The following is a 16,601-nucleotide window of genomic DNA, read 5'->3' as shown; positions in this document are numbered from 1 at the left end:
CGGATATTTTCAAAAACTCCAAGCTTCACAAATGTCTTGACTTTGAAAGGTTTCAGCGGCAAAATAACAATTTGAGGTTAGGAGAAAAATTGTTTTTGTTTGGAGGAAGAGAAAATTGGAATTTTCGTGCAAATAAGGTGAAAAATCGAATAAAATGGATAAGAAAGCAGAGATTCAGCTACAAAACCCACCGTCTGATGTAATTTCCTCCGTGGAATTTGGCCCCAACTCCAATCAATTCCTTGGCGTTGGAAGTTGGGATTGCACGACCAGGATTTATGATGTGTCCAGCTCGACACTTCGTCAAAAATTCACTCAGGATGCTCCTGTTTTAGATATTGCTTTCCAGGTGAGCACGAAGTTCTTATTTCCAAACTAGTGGTGGATTTAAAATGTTGTTTTTGCTTTAGGATCCCGTGCACATAGCTACTGGAAGTCTGGACAACCGTCTCATTGTTTATGATCTCAACACTCAGGCGGAAAAGGTCGTGGGGACGCACGACAATGCTATAAAGTGTGTGGAGTATGCGGGGAAGGTTAATGGAATCCTCACAGGCAGCTGGGACAAGACGATAAAGCTGTGGGATCCGCGAGAGGAGCAGTGTGTTGGGACGTATGAGCAGAGCAATGGAAAAGTATATTCCATGGCGGTGATGGATGAGAAAATTGCTGTAGCAACTTCCGATAGAAAGGTCCTCATTTGGGATTTGCGAAATATGGGGCAGTACCAAATGCGACGCGAATCCTCCTTGAAGTTTCAAACGCGTGCTATTAAGATCTTCCCGAGTAAGGAGGGGTACGTCATGAGTTCCATTGAAGGACGTGTTGCTGTGGAATACTTTGATACGGATGCCGAAGTGCAAAAGAAGAAGTTCGCCTTCAAATGCCACCGATGCAAGGAGAACAATGTTGAACTCATTTATCCCGTAAATGCCATCACCTTCCACAATGTCTATCATACCTTTGCAACTGGAGGCTCCGATGGTTTTGTGAACATTTGGGATGGTTTCAACAAGAAGCGCCTCTGCCAATTTCACCACTATGACACCTCTATTGCATCTCTGGCATTCAGTCACGACGGAAGTACCCTGGCTATTGCCTGCTCATACCTCGATGAATTGGAGAAGGTGCCTGATCCCCTTCCGGAACCCACAATCTACGTACGATACGTCAATGAGCAGGAAACTAAACCCAAATAGCGTGAGCATTTTTTTCTCATTCATTTTTATTTTAATATTTGTCAATTTCGATTGATTTGGTGAAATTGATAATAAAATTATAAAAAAAAATAATTGAAGCTAAATTCTTTCTTTAAATAAGAAGAAAGTGATTTTATTCTTCACACCATTTTACACAATGAGGCGCTTTTCTTTTGTTGAATACGTTGAATAGGTACTCACAGGTGTTCTAATTAGTATTTAAGATGGGATATTATTAGCCCTAAATATCCCACATAATATATAATAGAGGATTTCCACGATGCTCAAGAGTGATGAACCCAGGAATAATCCAGCAATTCCTCCAAATGCAACTGAAATATTAATAATGCGAAAGTATACGCGCGGAGGACTATGTGTATATCTCAACGTCAACACTCAAGTGTCTTATTAATTGCTCCATTAAATATTTAAAGACAATGGAAAATCTTGTAACGAAATTAGGATGTTGTGGGACGAGTACAAGCAAGAGAGAGGCTGAAAAGTGCCTCTTTAGGGAGGGTTTTAAGCTCCAATCCATCACCCAAACCAGAAATACCATCATGGTATACCTTTCTCTACTTATATATCTTACTTAGGTAGATATATGAATTGTCTACACCACCAATAAATGCCGATATATGTTTGGAATTGAAAAATCTTTCAGGAAATATTTTCACTGTCGAACGAATCAACCAACATGCTTAATTTCGTGGTTTTGCGGCAACACATTTAGCAAGCAGATTTTTCTCGATTATTACTGTGCGTACAGCAGTGGGAATGGGGGGCGTCATGGTGAGATATCTTAACAATAGGGACATTAATTAATGAAAATCTCACCCCCACCCTCCCACAGCATGCACAGAAATTGAAATAATGAACTCCCCAAGTCACACAGAACATCATTAATCATCTTCCGGCATTTTGAGAGTTGCTAAAGATTTTTGGGTTGATTTTTTTTGCGCTTGAAAAATTTCCCAATTAAATAATTATACAAATGAAGTGAAAGAATAAATTAACATTATGCTTTTCGGTGCTCCCTTAACGCCATACACACACACACTACACCCCTACGGGGGGTGCATTAAAGTGTACCACTTGCCACAGGTTGGTAAACCACAAACGCTACTTGATTAAGCAGAAATAATTAAAACCACGTAACAAAATTGTATCCGGGATTATTTGCATGCATGAATAAATTATATATTAGTTTGCTGGACACTCCATATATGAGCGATTTTCAATCTGTTTATTATGTTTGAACTTTTCCACTTTTGCCTTCTGTTTATATGTTGCACATTGTGGGTGAAAAAAATAGCAAATGCAATGGTAATCCATTAAAATATAAACATGGGGTTTGAAATGTTCATTATTTTCTGTATGAGTTTAACTTTAAATTTACATAAAATGTTTACTTGCAACATTATCTAGTATTTAGTTATAATGTATATTGGTAGCATAGCATAATAATTTCGTTAAAATGTATGCTTTAATTCTTTTTTTTTTAATTCAACTCCACTAGTCTAATAATTATGGAATTTTTGAGTTAGGGATCGATTCAGATTAAATCCTTCTATTGACATTCTATAAAAGAAAAACAAAGAATTTTTTGTTCCAGAAAATAGTCAGAAATATTTATAAAAAGTTCTGGAAAAGTAATTTTCATTCAAATCACTATTAAAGAATGAAATAAAATGTAAAAAATCTTAAAAGATATTTATTGTAAGAAAAGAAAAGATTTTTATTAGAATTTACACGTTAATTCGGAAATTTTTCAAAACGTTTAAAAATTCCGCTTCTTTCTAAAAATTTTGGCCTGGATAAAAATTCTATTATGTACTTTAAGGGTGCTTAAAGTCACTAAAATTGCAAGATATGAATTACAATTCAATTTAAATTTTATTTTTAACATTTTAATCAATTTTTTACTGTTAAATTTCCATTAATTTGACCATCTCTTGTAATATTAACACCAAAGCACCAAAGGACACAAAGAAATTCAAGTCATAAACACCATAATATTGCATTTCCTACTATGTATTGATGTACCTACCCCCCAAACGTGTAAGTCGGTAAATCAATTCCTGACAATTATATTACATTTTTTTCTTTCTTTCTCTTTGGATACTCGTTGGATGGATACTTATGGGAAATGGCAAAGAAATGTAATTTATTTAAATGTTTAGTCATTTCAACCGACCCGCTGTCAAGACCTCTTTCGATAGCACTTTCCGTGTCATTGAATATGGCAAAGTCTGTTTTATCCATGATATTGCTCCATTTCCTGCCGAATTTTCTATTATGTATGTATATGTACATTTTTTCCACTATTATGTGAAAATGATTTGCAAAAAAGAAATATTTATTGTAAATATTCTATCCATGTTGTGTATACTTTACATAATATTAAAATTAGAAATATACAGAATGACCCTATTTTTTCCAAATAAGAATGATCCTAAGAAATTGTTGGTATATAGGGCTAAGAAGGAATATAGTTGGAGGTATATTATGTATAATGCTAATGACCGGGGATGGAGTCACCACATTTCTCTGTGTTTGCAAATTGAAGGAAAGAAAATCATGGGAAAATCTCGATTTTGTCTATTTATGACCATTTGTGTGTGTATACGTAGTATATCTACAATCATTTTGATGTGGGGCTGGATGGAGTCAATTCTTATGCCTTCGTCATGCCACCTCACTTCAGCACTAATATTCCATCCATGTCTTTTGCTATATAGCAATAAAAAGGAAACCCTAAATTATACTCACATTCCCATTTATAATACCCCTAATCTTTATTATCTAATTTTGCGGAAAGAAGGCAAAAAAAAACTTACGTATAGGGTTGCGTGGGATTTTCCGTGTGATACAAATTGAGTTGCGCGAGAGGGAGAAAAGGTGGTAAACGTATGTTTTTTTTGCCATTCGGAAAACTGTTTTACTGTGTTGTACCATTTACTATATATTTCTTGTGAATGAACTTGCGCAAATTCATCTGAATCATGAAGCTTAATATTTTATGGGAAAAAAACTAAATGACGATTCAATTATTTTCTTACTCAGAATTCTATTTCTAATTCAATCTTCTCACACGAAACGTTTTCCTTAATTGAACTTTTAGTTTTTTCGTGATTATTTCAAATATTTGCTGATTGACCTACAACTTGAATTTTTATTGAGAAAACATTTATAGGACATTAGAAAAATTCTTGATCCCAGAATATCTGTGGAAAAGTCTCTACGATTTTGTGTTTTAGATGCATTAAATTTAATGTTATGGAAGAAACTTTATCCTTTTACCACAAAATTTTTCCAAAATATTGCTTACAAATTGACTTATTTATCGACAAAATCGGATTTTATTAGAATGTCAGGAAAAAAATTTGAGAATATCCGGGTTAAGTATATGGATATGAAAGAAGATTCTTCGACTCTTTGAGACACGCTTCAATAGACATATCCTACTCGTCTTTGCCAAATGATTTCCCCTTTGAGAAGATTGCTTTAAACTCTTGTATGTTTTCTCTCCTTGCGTTTTGATAAATGTGAGGAAATCTCTATGGGAATTACTTTACATTCTACCAAATTTGTATAGGGGTAAATTTCCCAGAAAATTCACAAATATCTGGAAATTGTACAACATTTTTTTTCCACCACCACATAGCCTTTTATTCTCACGGAAGGCAGGGAAGCAAATGACGGAATGAAAAAAAAAGCTGTCCTACCACTTGTCTGGTAGAAGTATTAAAAATTCGGAAAATACATAATGTAATACCTACATGAAGGTATATCTATGTATATTCCATAGCATTTGTGTGGCGGAACGCGAGATGTACAGCTGAGAGGGCTTGTGAGAGCAGCCATCGATTTTTTATTTAGGTATTAATGAGAAAAGCACTCACCTATTAAATCCAGGAACTCGTATACAACATACGTCCTATATTTCACCATCGTAGCATATCGAAAGTGAATGTCCAATGTTATTAGATCTCTATCCTCCGCTCTTAACCCACAGCGCACACAATATACGTGGAGATTCACCCACGCACAAGGATGGCGGGAAAAAGAAGTAAAATAAGACACTTCATTTAATGGTACATTATTGCGGATAATGTCATTAATTAATTATTGCTTACGGAAGCGTGTTTGATTCGGTTGCGATGCTGTAAGTCACATGGCGGCATTGTGGGAGGCATGTAGCACACAACGTTGTATCCTTCTTCCCAGTGGAATCATTACTTTTATGGCTTTTTACAAAATCACGTCGCAAATGGGCTACAAAATTTAAAGAAAAAAATGTATGGCTATACTTTTAATGGTCATGCTTATGCTAAAAAAATATTACAAAAACAACAGCATAGCTAAAATGTTCGTAGAGAAGAGAGGTATAACTAGAAATCCTTTGAGCTTTGAGACTTTTTTCCTCAAACAGAATATTTAAACTCAATAATAACGAATAATTCTCATTTTAATTACTTACGCAACAATTTATGTATTCTCATCATGTTGATGATGATTAAATTAATGAAAGGAAGGATGTCAATTGAAAAATTAAGTTTACCGTGAAATCATCCTGTTTGGGAAATGATAGAGAGAGAAAGAGAAAAAAATGAATGCTTTGAAGTAAATTCATTCAAGAAGAGAAGCAATTTAATTCCCTTCTGTGAATGAAGGAGCAATTACTTTTGCCATGATTGTCGGGGTTTTATTGAATTGCGGGGTGATTTTCGATCAGAATCCCAAGAGCTATGGGAATAATCGATTGGCACAAGAAGTACCTCGCGCACAAAATCTAATTTGCATTCAAATGGTGTTATTGCAAACTTTTTCACTATTTGTACCCGTATACCACGTTTGGGTGGAACATGTGCAAAAGTTGTGATATATGTATTTCAAGGGCCTCTGGGGTGCAATTGAGTGCAGGAAAATTTAGTGCTACTAAATGGGTGAGAAATTTATCACTTTATTGCATTTCAATTTTGATTTTCAACGGGTGTGTGTATATGTGGCTGGAGTACGGTGTATTTCCTCCATTTACCAACAAAATTCCCAATGCATCGGAGCCCTGTTGCATTGCAAATGGGATAGGAGCCCGTGGGATACATAAAATCAACTGTGCAATTGCAATATTGCACCATATATCGCTGTCGGCACTCTGCAATGCAATTTTCCAGGTGATATTTCAGCCCAGGAAGACTCATCACTGTCTCCTCATCGCTGATTTCACTCTAAGGTTGACATGTATTTTTTTTCACACACAACATATCAGCACATATACGAAATATGGATTGATGCGCGAAGGTGTTGGAGAACATGTGAAAGAAGAAAAAAAAAGACAGAGTTATTATGCATACCTGTGAAGACTACAGCATGGGGTTCAAATATGTAAATTTTCATCATACATATAAATAAAAGCCATTTATGATGATAAATGCGAGTATGTATGAATGTGGCAGAATTTGCTCGAGGATGGATGCATACGGAAATTTTTTCACATAACACTTATATCCGTCTCTTCCTCCCAATTTATCGTGGTTTCTCTTTGCAACTTATCATCGTCACACCAAAAAGAAGCTAGATTGGAGCCATAAAAAAGAGTTTCTGATCATCCGGATATTGAGTGAATGTTTAATCACATTCTATATTAGGGGTGATTACATAGGGGAATATTTATCTTATTAGCAATGAAAATCTGCAAAATTTTCAAAACTTCACTCCATTTTTTTTGTAAAAGGATTTAAATTAACATAATAATGAACTGTCCACTACATTCATCCGGATTTAATTCATAAAATTTTCATATAAAAATGGTGTTGTGCGGATGACAAATTAGTTCGCATAAATGTATAATAAACAATTCTAAAGGAAGTTGGAGACATGTGAGCTTTTATAAATAATGTAATTTTATTTAGTTTTTAGGGGAAGATGGTTGAATTAATAAGATCTCTAGCTGTTTGGGAGAGAGTGTTAAAAAATCCCACCCATCACGTAAAGAATTTATGAAATTCTTTCCCTTTAAAGAACACCCCCGATTCTCATTCAAAAAACCTTTTTTATTAAATTTTATTATCAATTTTAATTTAATCTCTCTAGCGGAGGAAAATCTCAATAGAGAATTTTTTCTCTATAGATCTGCTTTTAAATCATGAATGAATACCATCTCATATAGTGCAAAGGAATGCGAAGATTCTTTAAGCACTCACACCCAACCTCTTTTAGGAAAAAGTATTCGTAAAAAGAAAAAGCTCCAAAATATTTCAAACACAAAAAAATCAGGGAAAAAAGAAATAAAATGTGAATCCAAGAAGATTTCTTTGTGAAAAACAGAAAGAAATATTTCTTGGAGCAAGTATATTTACCCGTGTCTCAATTTCATATTCACCTCCACCCACCTGCCATATGCTATACATAATTTTAAATAACTTCTGTGAAATAATCTGGCATTTAATTTGCCATTGAATATGAAAATATATACGAAAAAAGTCTCTTTTGCTGACGTATGCAAAACAAGAAACACACATTTTCCATTATTCGTTTGCAGCATTATGTTTTTTTTCTTTATTTAATAAAATATTTATGGTTCCATTTGTACCCAGAATGCCAACGAGAAATCACATTTATTGATTTATTAATTATTTTACCCTTGACTAATTTTGATTCTTCTGCTTCTTTTTTTTTCGTGCAAACTAATAGAGAAAATAATGCAAATGAGTACAATACCCAAGCAACTCAAAGTAGTCGTAATGTACTACATTCGAAAATAAAGTAGTACATAATGTAGTACATAAACTTATACGTAAAGTAGTCGTATAACATTACTTTGGGAATCATCAAGTACTACATTTTTTGGTCGAAGCTGACAACTTTACGTAATACTTTACGACGTGAAAATTCCTGGATTTAGGCAAAATTTTTTTTGCAACATTTTGCATTTGTGAAACATTTTTGTACATTTTGTATGCTTTTTTCCCCTTCTCGTTCATATTTATTGCACTCACTCTCTCTCCAAATTACCTGGTGAAGCACATTTTGGGTGCACAAAAATGTTCTCCAATTTCATGTCGTCCCTTCTCTTAGAAATATTCTCTAAGCTTTTGCCACACATAGAAATAAAAAATTTCATGCGTATATATGCTAATAATTTTATGCAAGACTATACCCTCGACAGGAAATATGTCATAATATGGCAAAGGTATTGAGAACAAATAAAAATTTTGACTATTTATTAAAATTTTTAACTAAAAATAAATATTTTTATATCTCATATTAATTCATATATTAAGTATTTGCTTTGCGAATGCTTGTACTAGCGCATAATGTGAATTTTATTTATATGAGTTTTATCAAATATTTTTTAAAAAAATTCAAATTAATTTGGGCGATCAAAAGCAGCCGCATTCACAAATTTAGTCAGTTACATCAGCATAATTTGTACGTTCCATGAGATTTTTACAACAGATGTAAAGAGTGGTGATAAAATCGACGATTTTGTCACCATTTTTGTGAGTTGCATACCTCATTTTGCAAGAATTCACGAATATTGTTAATAAATAAATATTGCTAACAAAGAATTCTCTAAGAGCTTTCTATAATTATTAGTATAAAAAAACGTGTGATCTTGTAAGATTTGATAAGAGTTTTTAAAAACAAAAAGGAATTTAGAAAATAATATTTTAGATTTTTTATGACACCTCATCTGTTTTTTTACTTAGAAATTGGGTAAACTTAAAGATTATCTTGTAAACTTCTTGGAAAACAAAAATAGTTATTGAGAAAAGTTTACCTGTGCACTGCAAATTTTATTGCCCTTAACACTTTTTAAGTCTGTGGGTCATAAAAGGGTATATTTTTCAGGTACCCATAATTGAATTCCAAGAACTGAATATATTTAAATATTATTTACTTAAATGCATAGAGTTTTTAAGAAATGTAAATATTCGTCAAAATAAAATATTAGTTAGATTACATATTGTGTTAAAAGTTATAAATATATTTCTATCTTCAATGGCATACATTGAAATCATAAAGATGAGGTAAGGGAGAAGCTTACGATGTTTGTGAGTTGTGAACAATTTGCCGGAATATTCATCCGGAATGAGGTTATGCAACACAATATTATAAAAATCTTAAAATATCGTAAAGTTCTTAGCGATACTCAATATTAAAATACGCTGATAAATCACAAAGATGATAAAATTATTAATTAATTTAAAAAAGTTCAAAAAACAATGAAATTTGGCAAAATTCATTGCAATATTCACGACTTCTTTAAGACTTCTTTTTGGTAGTCGTTCATAAAAATGTTATTTTAACATGTTTCTAAATAATACAGAAACTAAAATTACAGCTAAAGATGTGTGCTCCATTAAAACAAACCTTTTGAATATATTTTTACTTTAAAAATAATTAGCAATTTCATCAAATTACAAAAATTTTCAGCTGCGTGATACTGAATTTTACGACTTCTTAAAAACTTATTTTTGGTTGTCGTAGAAATGAGTCGGTTAAAAATTAATATTTTTTAATTTTCAGTTATTTTTTATTAAAGAAGAAAATTCAAAATTGTTTATTCCAATGATAAATGTAGTAAATAAAATTATTATGTAGAATTTGTTTTTCTAATCGAATAATAACCTCGGAAATATTCAATATTTTGTTTAACGCATTATGACTTCTTTAAGACTTCCTTTTAGTGGTCATTCGCATATTTCTCTTTTATTGCGTTTTATTGTAATTTTAATCAACATTTTGCACTAAAATATATCCAGGAATTGTTTATAAGTAAATTACAACGATGAAAGCATTTCTAAATGTCATTCATATAAAAAGATGAAGCAAAAATTGTATTTAATGTTCACGACTACTCACGACAACTTTACGGATCCTCATTACAAAATGTTGTCAGAACTACGACAACATTACGACTACTTTTCTTAAAAACTGCTAAGCATTCAATTTTTGTATATTATTTTTATGTCAAATCGTAGAGTAAATGGCGACGACTACTTATATGGTTCAATTTTGAACAAGGATCCAATAATAATTAAAATATTGGAAAAAAAGTTTTGACTAGTCGTGAAAACCCAAAAATACGACGTCTTAAAGTACTACATAAAGTTGTCAAAGCAGTCAGTAGTCGTGGCGTGTTGCTTGGGTATTTTATTCAATATTCTGTTATGAAATGGTGTAAAAACTACATTTATGTAAAGAAAATTTCCTTTACATGTTTTCTATTATTTTTAAGTATTAATTACCTACACATAGCTTGTCTTCTTCCCTAAAGTAAATGAAAGCTTGTGTGTACTCTGTCTGAAGTGAATGTTCGAACGTAACACATTGACCTGCCACAGATTTTCTTGAAATCGGTTATAATTTGATGGGGTTATTAAAGTAATTGCGTCGTTTTCTTTGTCTCCTCAGGACAGGGTAAAAGCTGATTAATGAATAAATAAAATTTATAAAGATGATTCACTGAGACACCTGAGGGGAAAGTTAGTCAATCAAATTCTTCAAAAAGTCACATTTCTCATGGAGATAGCGAAATATATAAATTAAATTGTGAGAAGGGAAATTTTCTATTAAATCATTTTATTTTGATTCTTTCTCTGTAATCCTAGACAGAGAGCTTAAAATTTTTTTTATTTCATTCAAATTAACTATCTTCTCTATACTTTAAAGCTCTTCCTACGGATTTAAGTACCATGAAAAAAAAACAAAGTAAAAGTTATGTTCTCTTTCCTCATTTCCGGCTCATAATTTTTCCACTAAGATATTTAAATGTATTCCACAAAGAATTCTCTGAACGAATTTACAATGAAAGCTTAAATCATTTCATTTTTAATGGCCACAGATTTTAAAGTTAAAATTTGCTTAATTAATAAGTTTTAAACTAATGATCAGATAAAGTTAAATTCAAAGATTTATCATACATGTTTTATTACCGAAATAAATTCAATTGCAAGAGAAGTAACTTGAGAGGAGAATGGAAAACCTTGTAAAACTTTTTGGATGTCTCATGAATTTTTCATTCAACTCAAGGAATGCATTCTTGACGATGAACTCTGACTTTCCTATGAGAAATCCCACTGCGGTATAAGCTCATGGGAACCTTCCACTATATACACGTTTCAATTTTTTGGCACAATCGTGCGTCTCCTTGTGCAAATTTTTGGGTACTATACCACATAGTTTTATTGGCGATATTAATTTGTTGGAGTCATTGCACTAAAGTTAAACAATAATTTCTCTAAAAGAGTTTAACTCAAGGTACTTCCTTTACTTATCTTAGCAATATCTTAAGGAAAGAGAGAGAAAGCAAAAACGTGTGATCCCCTTTTTAAAACCATTGAAAAAGATTTATAATAGAGACATAGCCCATGTACCTACTTAAGTAGAAAATGCTGACGCACTCAAGTCTAAATTTTGGAATTCATACATTTGTGCCTTTCAGCCAAAGTGCATTTTGGCCACAATCCAAAATTCGTCCATGGTGAAGTCGATAAATGTTGCTACACTACATTTTGCACACTATATAGGCACCTACATAAGATGAGTGTGCGAGATGTGAGTTATTTTCATTTCCTTGTATGGTCATTGGAAAGCCCAACAGGACGCCAATGGCAAATAAGCCCAACAACGACCATTTTGTGACACCCTCGTGAATTAGCCTAATTCTCCAAAATATCCCCTCATTTGCATAAATCAGCAATTTGCATTGATAAATTCCCCAAATAAAGCATTACTAAAAATCCCCGCGTGTTCAATTTTATTTCCATATATCCTCTTGGGGAGAATATTCTCAACCATCATTGTGCGTGCACAGCACAGTGAAACGGAGCTTTAAAGCTATACAATACATACCTACATCTTTCTCTATATTATTATTGAATTTCATGATTTTCCTGCAACAAAGTTTTTCACATTATTAACTGAAATGAAAATCCAAACAGGATACAAAATTGGAAGAACAATGAATTATTTCTCTCTCTTCCCCTTCTGTCGTTCATTTCCTTTGCGCCAATTCAGCTTTAGCGCATGAAACCATTTAGCAAATTATACTCAAAATAAAAGAGAGAGAAAAAAACTTTCACAAGTTAATACTTATGATTGGGGTGGGTGAATGGTTAGAGTATTAAAGGGTACAAAAAGAAAATTGGGGGAAAATCTCACATATTGCCCTTAAAGCTCAAAATGATTTAGTTAAATAATTAATAAAGCGCAGAGGAATGTCCTTGACTTTCCTTAAGAGCTTTGTTTAATTTTTATAAAATTAGAGCTTTCTTAATAAAGATATTATATACGTTGTAGTTTGATAGAGAAATAAATTATGCATAAGATGAAGTAATGACTGTGAGGTGTAAGTAACTTATGAGACAACTATTCCATATATACTTTAATCTCCACAACCTTTTATAGAGACGTGGAGAGAAAGTTTGTGAAGTCACATAATGAGCTTTCTTACCTCAAGAAGACACCCCCTCTGGGTTGGTGTGAATCGCCCGACACTTGAGCTACTGTAGGAGAATGTTGGTGTTATACTGAAGATTGCAATTGATCCCGTGGGAATGAATTTAGCCGTTTGTGGCCATTCAATTGGATGGTGGATAATTACACCGATGCCACGTGCCTGGGGGTTCCTCAGGGTGACCCTCAAACCACTCCAATCACCATAGTTGCTCGTACGCCATGGCCAGTCTGTTTCATTCAAATGCCGTGCAGCTTCTTCATTGTACAGCGCATTGAAAGCAAAACAGTGACCATATGTTGTGACTTGGTGGACAAAGATGGTACAACAGTTGACATATTTATTGCGCCACCAGCAAGGTTCTTTGAATATATTACTGCATCTGGGTGAGATCTCGTGCAGTAACTGACCGAAATTGATGTGCTCCAACTCCCTATGAGATTGATGGTTGTTCTGTGGGAAGTTTCTAACCAAGTCAAATTCATCACTGAGCATTCTCTCAATGCCCTCGGCCAGGAAGTATTTCAGTGTTACCGTCATATTTGCCAAATTACCACCTACACTTGCTGCGTACCTGTACCAGGTAGAAAAGATATTTTTCACAATTTTCCACCCCTCCGTAAAACAAGCGACTTTATTTATGAGTTGCCCATTAAGGAAATAACCAAATAATTTCCAGCATACTCACTGGCCCACCGCATCATCCACATGGGACCAATTAATGCGGTTGCTGGTGCAAATGGTGACGGCCGGATATGGAATTTCCGACACGGGATAAATTGTACTCTCGATAACCGTAGCCAGGGGGCTACTGGAAAATCTTCGGGAGAGCAAAAGTGACACATTTACTGTTCCAAACACCGCCAATGCGAGGAGAATGAACCAGAAAATCCTATGAAAGGGATGCAAGATTAGTTCCAGAAATGGAATTGTGGCTATTAACAATTGGGATTCGAAATAATTTGATTATATTTTGCTTAAACAACGTCTGCACAACTTGAGGGATGATGCCCCAAATGCGGATGTTTGTTCCCTAAACTTTCATCATCCGTGTTGTTTTGTGAGGGGAACGGGGGAGGCAGAACGTGGTGGGTCTCAATTAAAAATCAATAATCAAGAATTTTCGTCCTTTTCATACCATACATACGTACATTTTCACCAACATCGTATAAATGCTATTAATATGATTTTGATCGCTCCACCGAGTTGGAAAAGTTAATTATGATTTTTTAATAGACACACAGTGTGAGAGTTAATGTTTATTAAATTAACATAAATCTATCGCGAAAATATTTTATTTTTGGATAAATAAAAGTAACTACATTATGAATAAATAAATATGGAAGAATATAAAATATTCTCAAACATTAAAAATTCATTTTCATTAAAGGAATATTTAATTATTCAAAAATAGAAGAATTTGTCAATTTTACACATTATGTGATAGATTAAATTAAATTACATTTAGTTGATTTATTCCAAATGATAATTGTAATGGCACAATTAAGATTAATGATGCAGTATAATGTAGCATATGCGTGGCGTATTTAAAGTTTATCGTTTATTGAAAAGTCTTTGGATTTCCCAAAGCATTTGTGAGCCAATTAGGAGAAAATTCAATTTGGTTGAGTTGCAATTTGCTATTTGAAAAACTTTTCCACGCAAATTACGTGTTTGGCATGGATAAACATCCCCGGGAATATATATACATTTCACTACACCAAAACACTCTTTATGTACATAGATACGTTATATATAGCAAGGGTATAATATATAGCAGCGTTAAAAATTCGAAGGACTTTCTTTCAATTGAAGAACAAGAAAATTAAGATCACAATCTATGAATATTAGTTTCACGATATACGACATTGATCTAAATTTCAATCTAAATTGTATTTCTTATTCCATGTCTGGAATTCCTTCAAGTTTTGTTCCCTTTTTTTGGGTTACACATACATATAACTAAATTAGGGACGTTTATTTATTGATATAAAAAGGCAATACAATATCATCCAGAGCAGCTGAGAATTTGTGAAAATATAAAATGAAAAAAATGGGATATAAATTTTATAGATTGTAAAATCATTTGAACCTTCGCTTATCCCCATGTGACACTTTTTTTTAAATCTGCTTTAAGGGAAAAAGCTTTTGCGAGCGCTTTTCCTTTTTATTATTGAAATTGAACCATTAATATTTTCTTTTTAGGATAAAGGAATAAGCAGGAGCTTCCACAGTGTGTGCATAAAGGAATCATTCTTTAACGCATAAAAAATTATGGCTTTAGAAGGCATTTAATCATAATTTTATATGAAAATGCTTTTCTTTCCTGGGTGTAAAAGAGAAAGGAACCAAAAAAAAAACTTCAATTTAGTCAACCATAAAAAGACAAGCTGCCATTCCTTCATGATATTCCTTATATAAGCCAAAAGTAATTGATTTAGGTTCGAAAGAGTCACAGTTTAGTTAATTATTTTATGAGTTAATGGGTCTCTAAAAAAATGTTTAAAAAATCATGTTCAACGTATAATACTCGGATGTATTTAGTAGGAGTACTTGGCGAAGGCTACGATAGAGAAGAAGAGGTGATAGCAAGGATGATCAGGTTAAACATATTATGATATAACCCTATGTATATGCGTAAATTCCGTCACGTAAGTATGGGAATATAGAGGATAATCCGTATAATATCATTTGACATAATTCCCATATATACAACATTTTATTATTATCCCAGCTGGTTTTTTTACATGCTTGTACCCTAGCATCACCACATCATTTAATTTTCCATTTAAGTACATCATCTGTCGCGTGCACACCCCATACACAGTACATATATCACATCGTTAACATCGGATGGCAATTTAATGTACCTCTCAGCCGGATGCAAATCATCATCTACCAAATATTTTATTCCATGAACTGTGGAATTTCTTGAATATCTTTGCCAACATAGACTATTCCTTAGTCGTAATTTCATCCTGTTGCCCGTAATTTCCTCCAATCTTCTCCTTTTCTTTTCTCACACTCTTTACACTTGAAAATGATTTCCCGCGTTTTCCGTATAAACTGTTCGTTATGTGGGTATCATGCGGGGAAATTTCACCACGAAGAATCACACTTGAGTTAATGTTTTATGAAAAATAAGTTCATCAAGCTCATTTAGTGACTAATAAAAATGTTTATCAGCGTGCTTTTGTACATGATAATATCTATACAAATATGTTTATGTTTGATTAAGGAAAGGTGAGAAAAATACTTAAATTTGCGTACACCATTTGAACGTTTTGATGACATTAATTAAATTTTTTTTCTAGCATTAAAAGAATATTTTTCTGATCCGAAGATACTTTCTCAAACTCAAACAATTTAATTAACCCAATAAAGTATTTAAGAAGGGTTATAAAGAACAATTTAAATACATGAAGAATGGCTAAATATTATAAAATTTGTTAAAATATGCAGCAATTGCCAAGCTTTTTGTACACCACATTTAATTCAATAATCTCCCTCCCTTGGTAATATAGTGAATGAAAATGAAAATTTCATTATTGTACACAGCATTATAGCACTCAACTACATATGTATGTACTATACACACAGTATTTTCATAACATCAAAATTCCACGGGCTATTGCTATAAAAGCTATATAATAATATTAAATTAACGCCATCGTATGACAATATTTCAAATGCTACATAAAATCTTGTCAATTTAACCCCTTAATAAATGCCGATAACAATCTGTACACTCTATGAACTATAAAGAGGTATAATTCGTACAGAGAGTGTATTATTATCCTATTATAATGAAAGCAACAGCCCAGTCATTTCAATTAATTATCCCAAAGAGATTAGCGTTAAATTCATGTGCGCCACAATTAGGAAACCTTCTCACTTGACTGTTGTTCTCCCCCGGCAAAAGGGGGCTCAGTATG

At 32.9% G+C, this 16,601-nt stretch overlaps 3 protein-coding genes across 3 annotated transcripts in view; 1 reads left to right on the top strand and 2 right to left on the bottom strand.

Moving 5' to 3' along the window:
- The first annotated feature begins 56 nt into the window (after positions 1 to 56).
- Positions 57 to 2,314, top strand: LOC129787625 (mitotic checkpoint protein BUB3). Its single transcript, XM_055823348.1, has 2 exons — positions 57 to 349; positions 411 to 2,314. Exons 1-2 carry the CDS (start codon positions 155 to 157, stop codon positions 1,197 to 1,199), a joined length of 984 nt encoding a protein of 327 aa, XP_055679323.1. The 5' UTR covers positions 57 to 154; the 3' UTR covers positions 1,200 to 2,314.
- LOC129793193 (pickpocket protein 19-like) lies at positions 1,419 to 15,643 on the bottom strand. Its single transcript, XM_055833042.1, has 7 exons — positions 15,537 to 15,643; positions 13,355 to 13,558; positions 12,664 to 13,240; positions 6,194 to 6,430; positions 5,339 to 5,421; positions 5,105 to 5,205; positions 1,419 to 1,531 (listed from the first exon to the last, which is right to left on the bottom strand). Exons 1-7 carry the CDS (start codon positions 15,641 to 15,643, stop codon positions 1,419 to 1,421), a joined length of 1,422 nt encoding a protein of 473 aa, XP_055689017.1.
- LOC129787513 (uncharacterized) overlaps positions 5,461 to 16,601 on the bottom strand; it is a 38,310-nt gene continuing 27,169 nt past the window's right edge. The window contains exon 5 of the mRNA XM_055823197.1: positions 5,461 to 5,477. The gene's annotated coding sequence lies outside the window, so the exon portion shown is untranslated. The remainder of the gene's footprint in view (positions 5,478 to 16,601) is intronic.

Source organism: Lutzomyia longipalpis, chromosome 1 (genome assembly GCF_024334085.1).
Source record: "Lutzomyia longipalpis isolate SR_M1_2022 chromosome 1, ASM2433408v1".
Lineage (NCBI taxonomy): Eukaryota > Metazoa > Arthropoda > Insecta > Diptera > Psychodidae > Lutzomyia > Lutzomyia longipalpis.
This window is presented reverse-complemented; position numbering and strand designations above follow the sequence as displayed.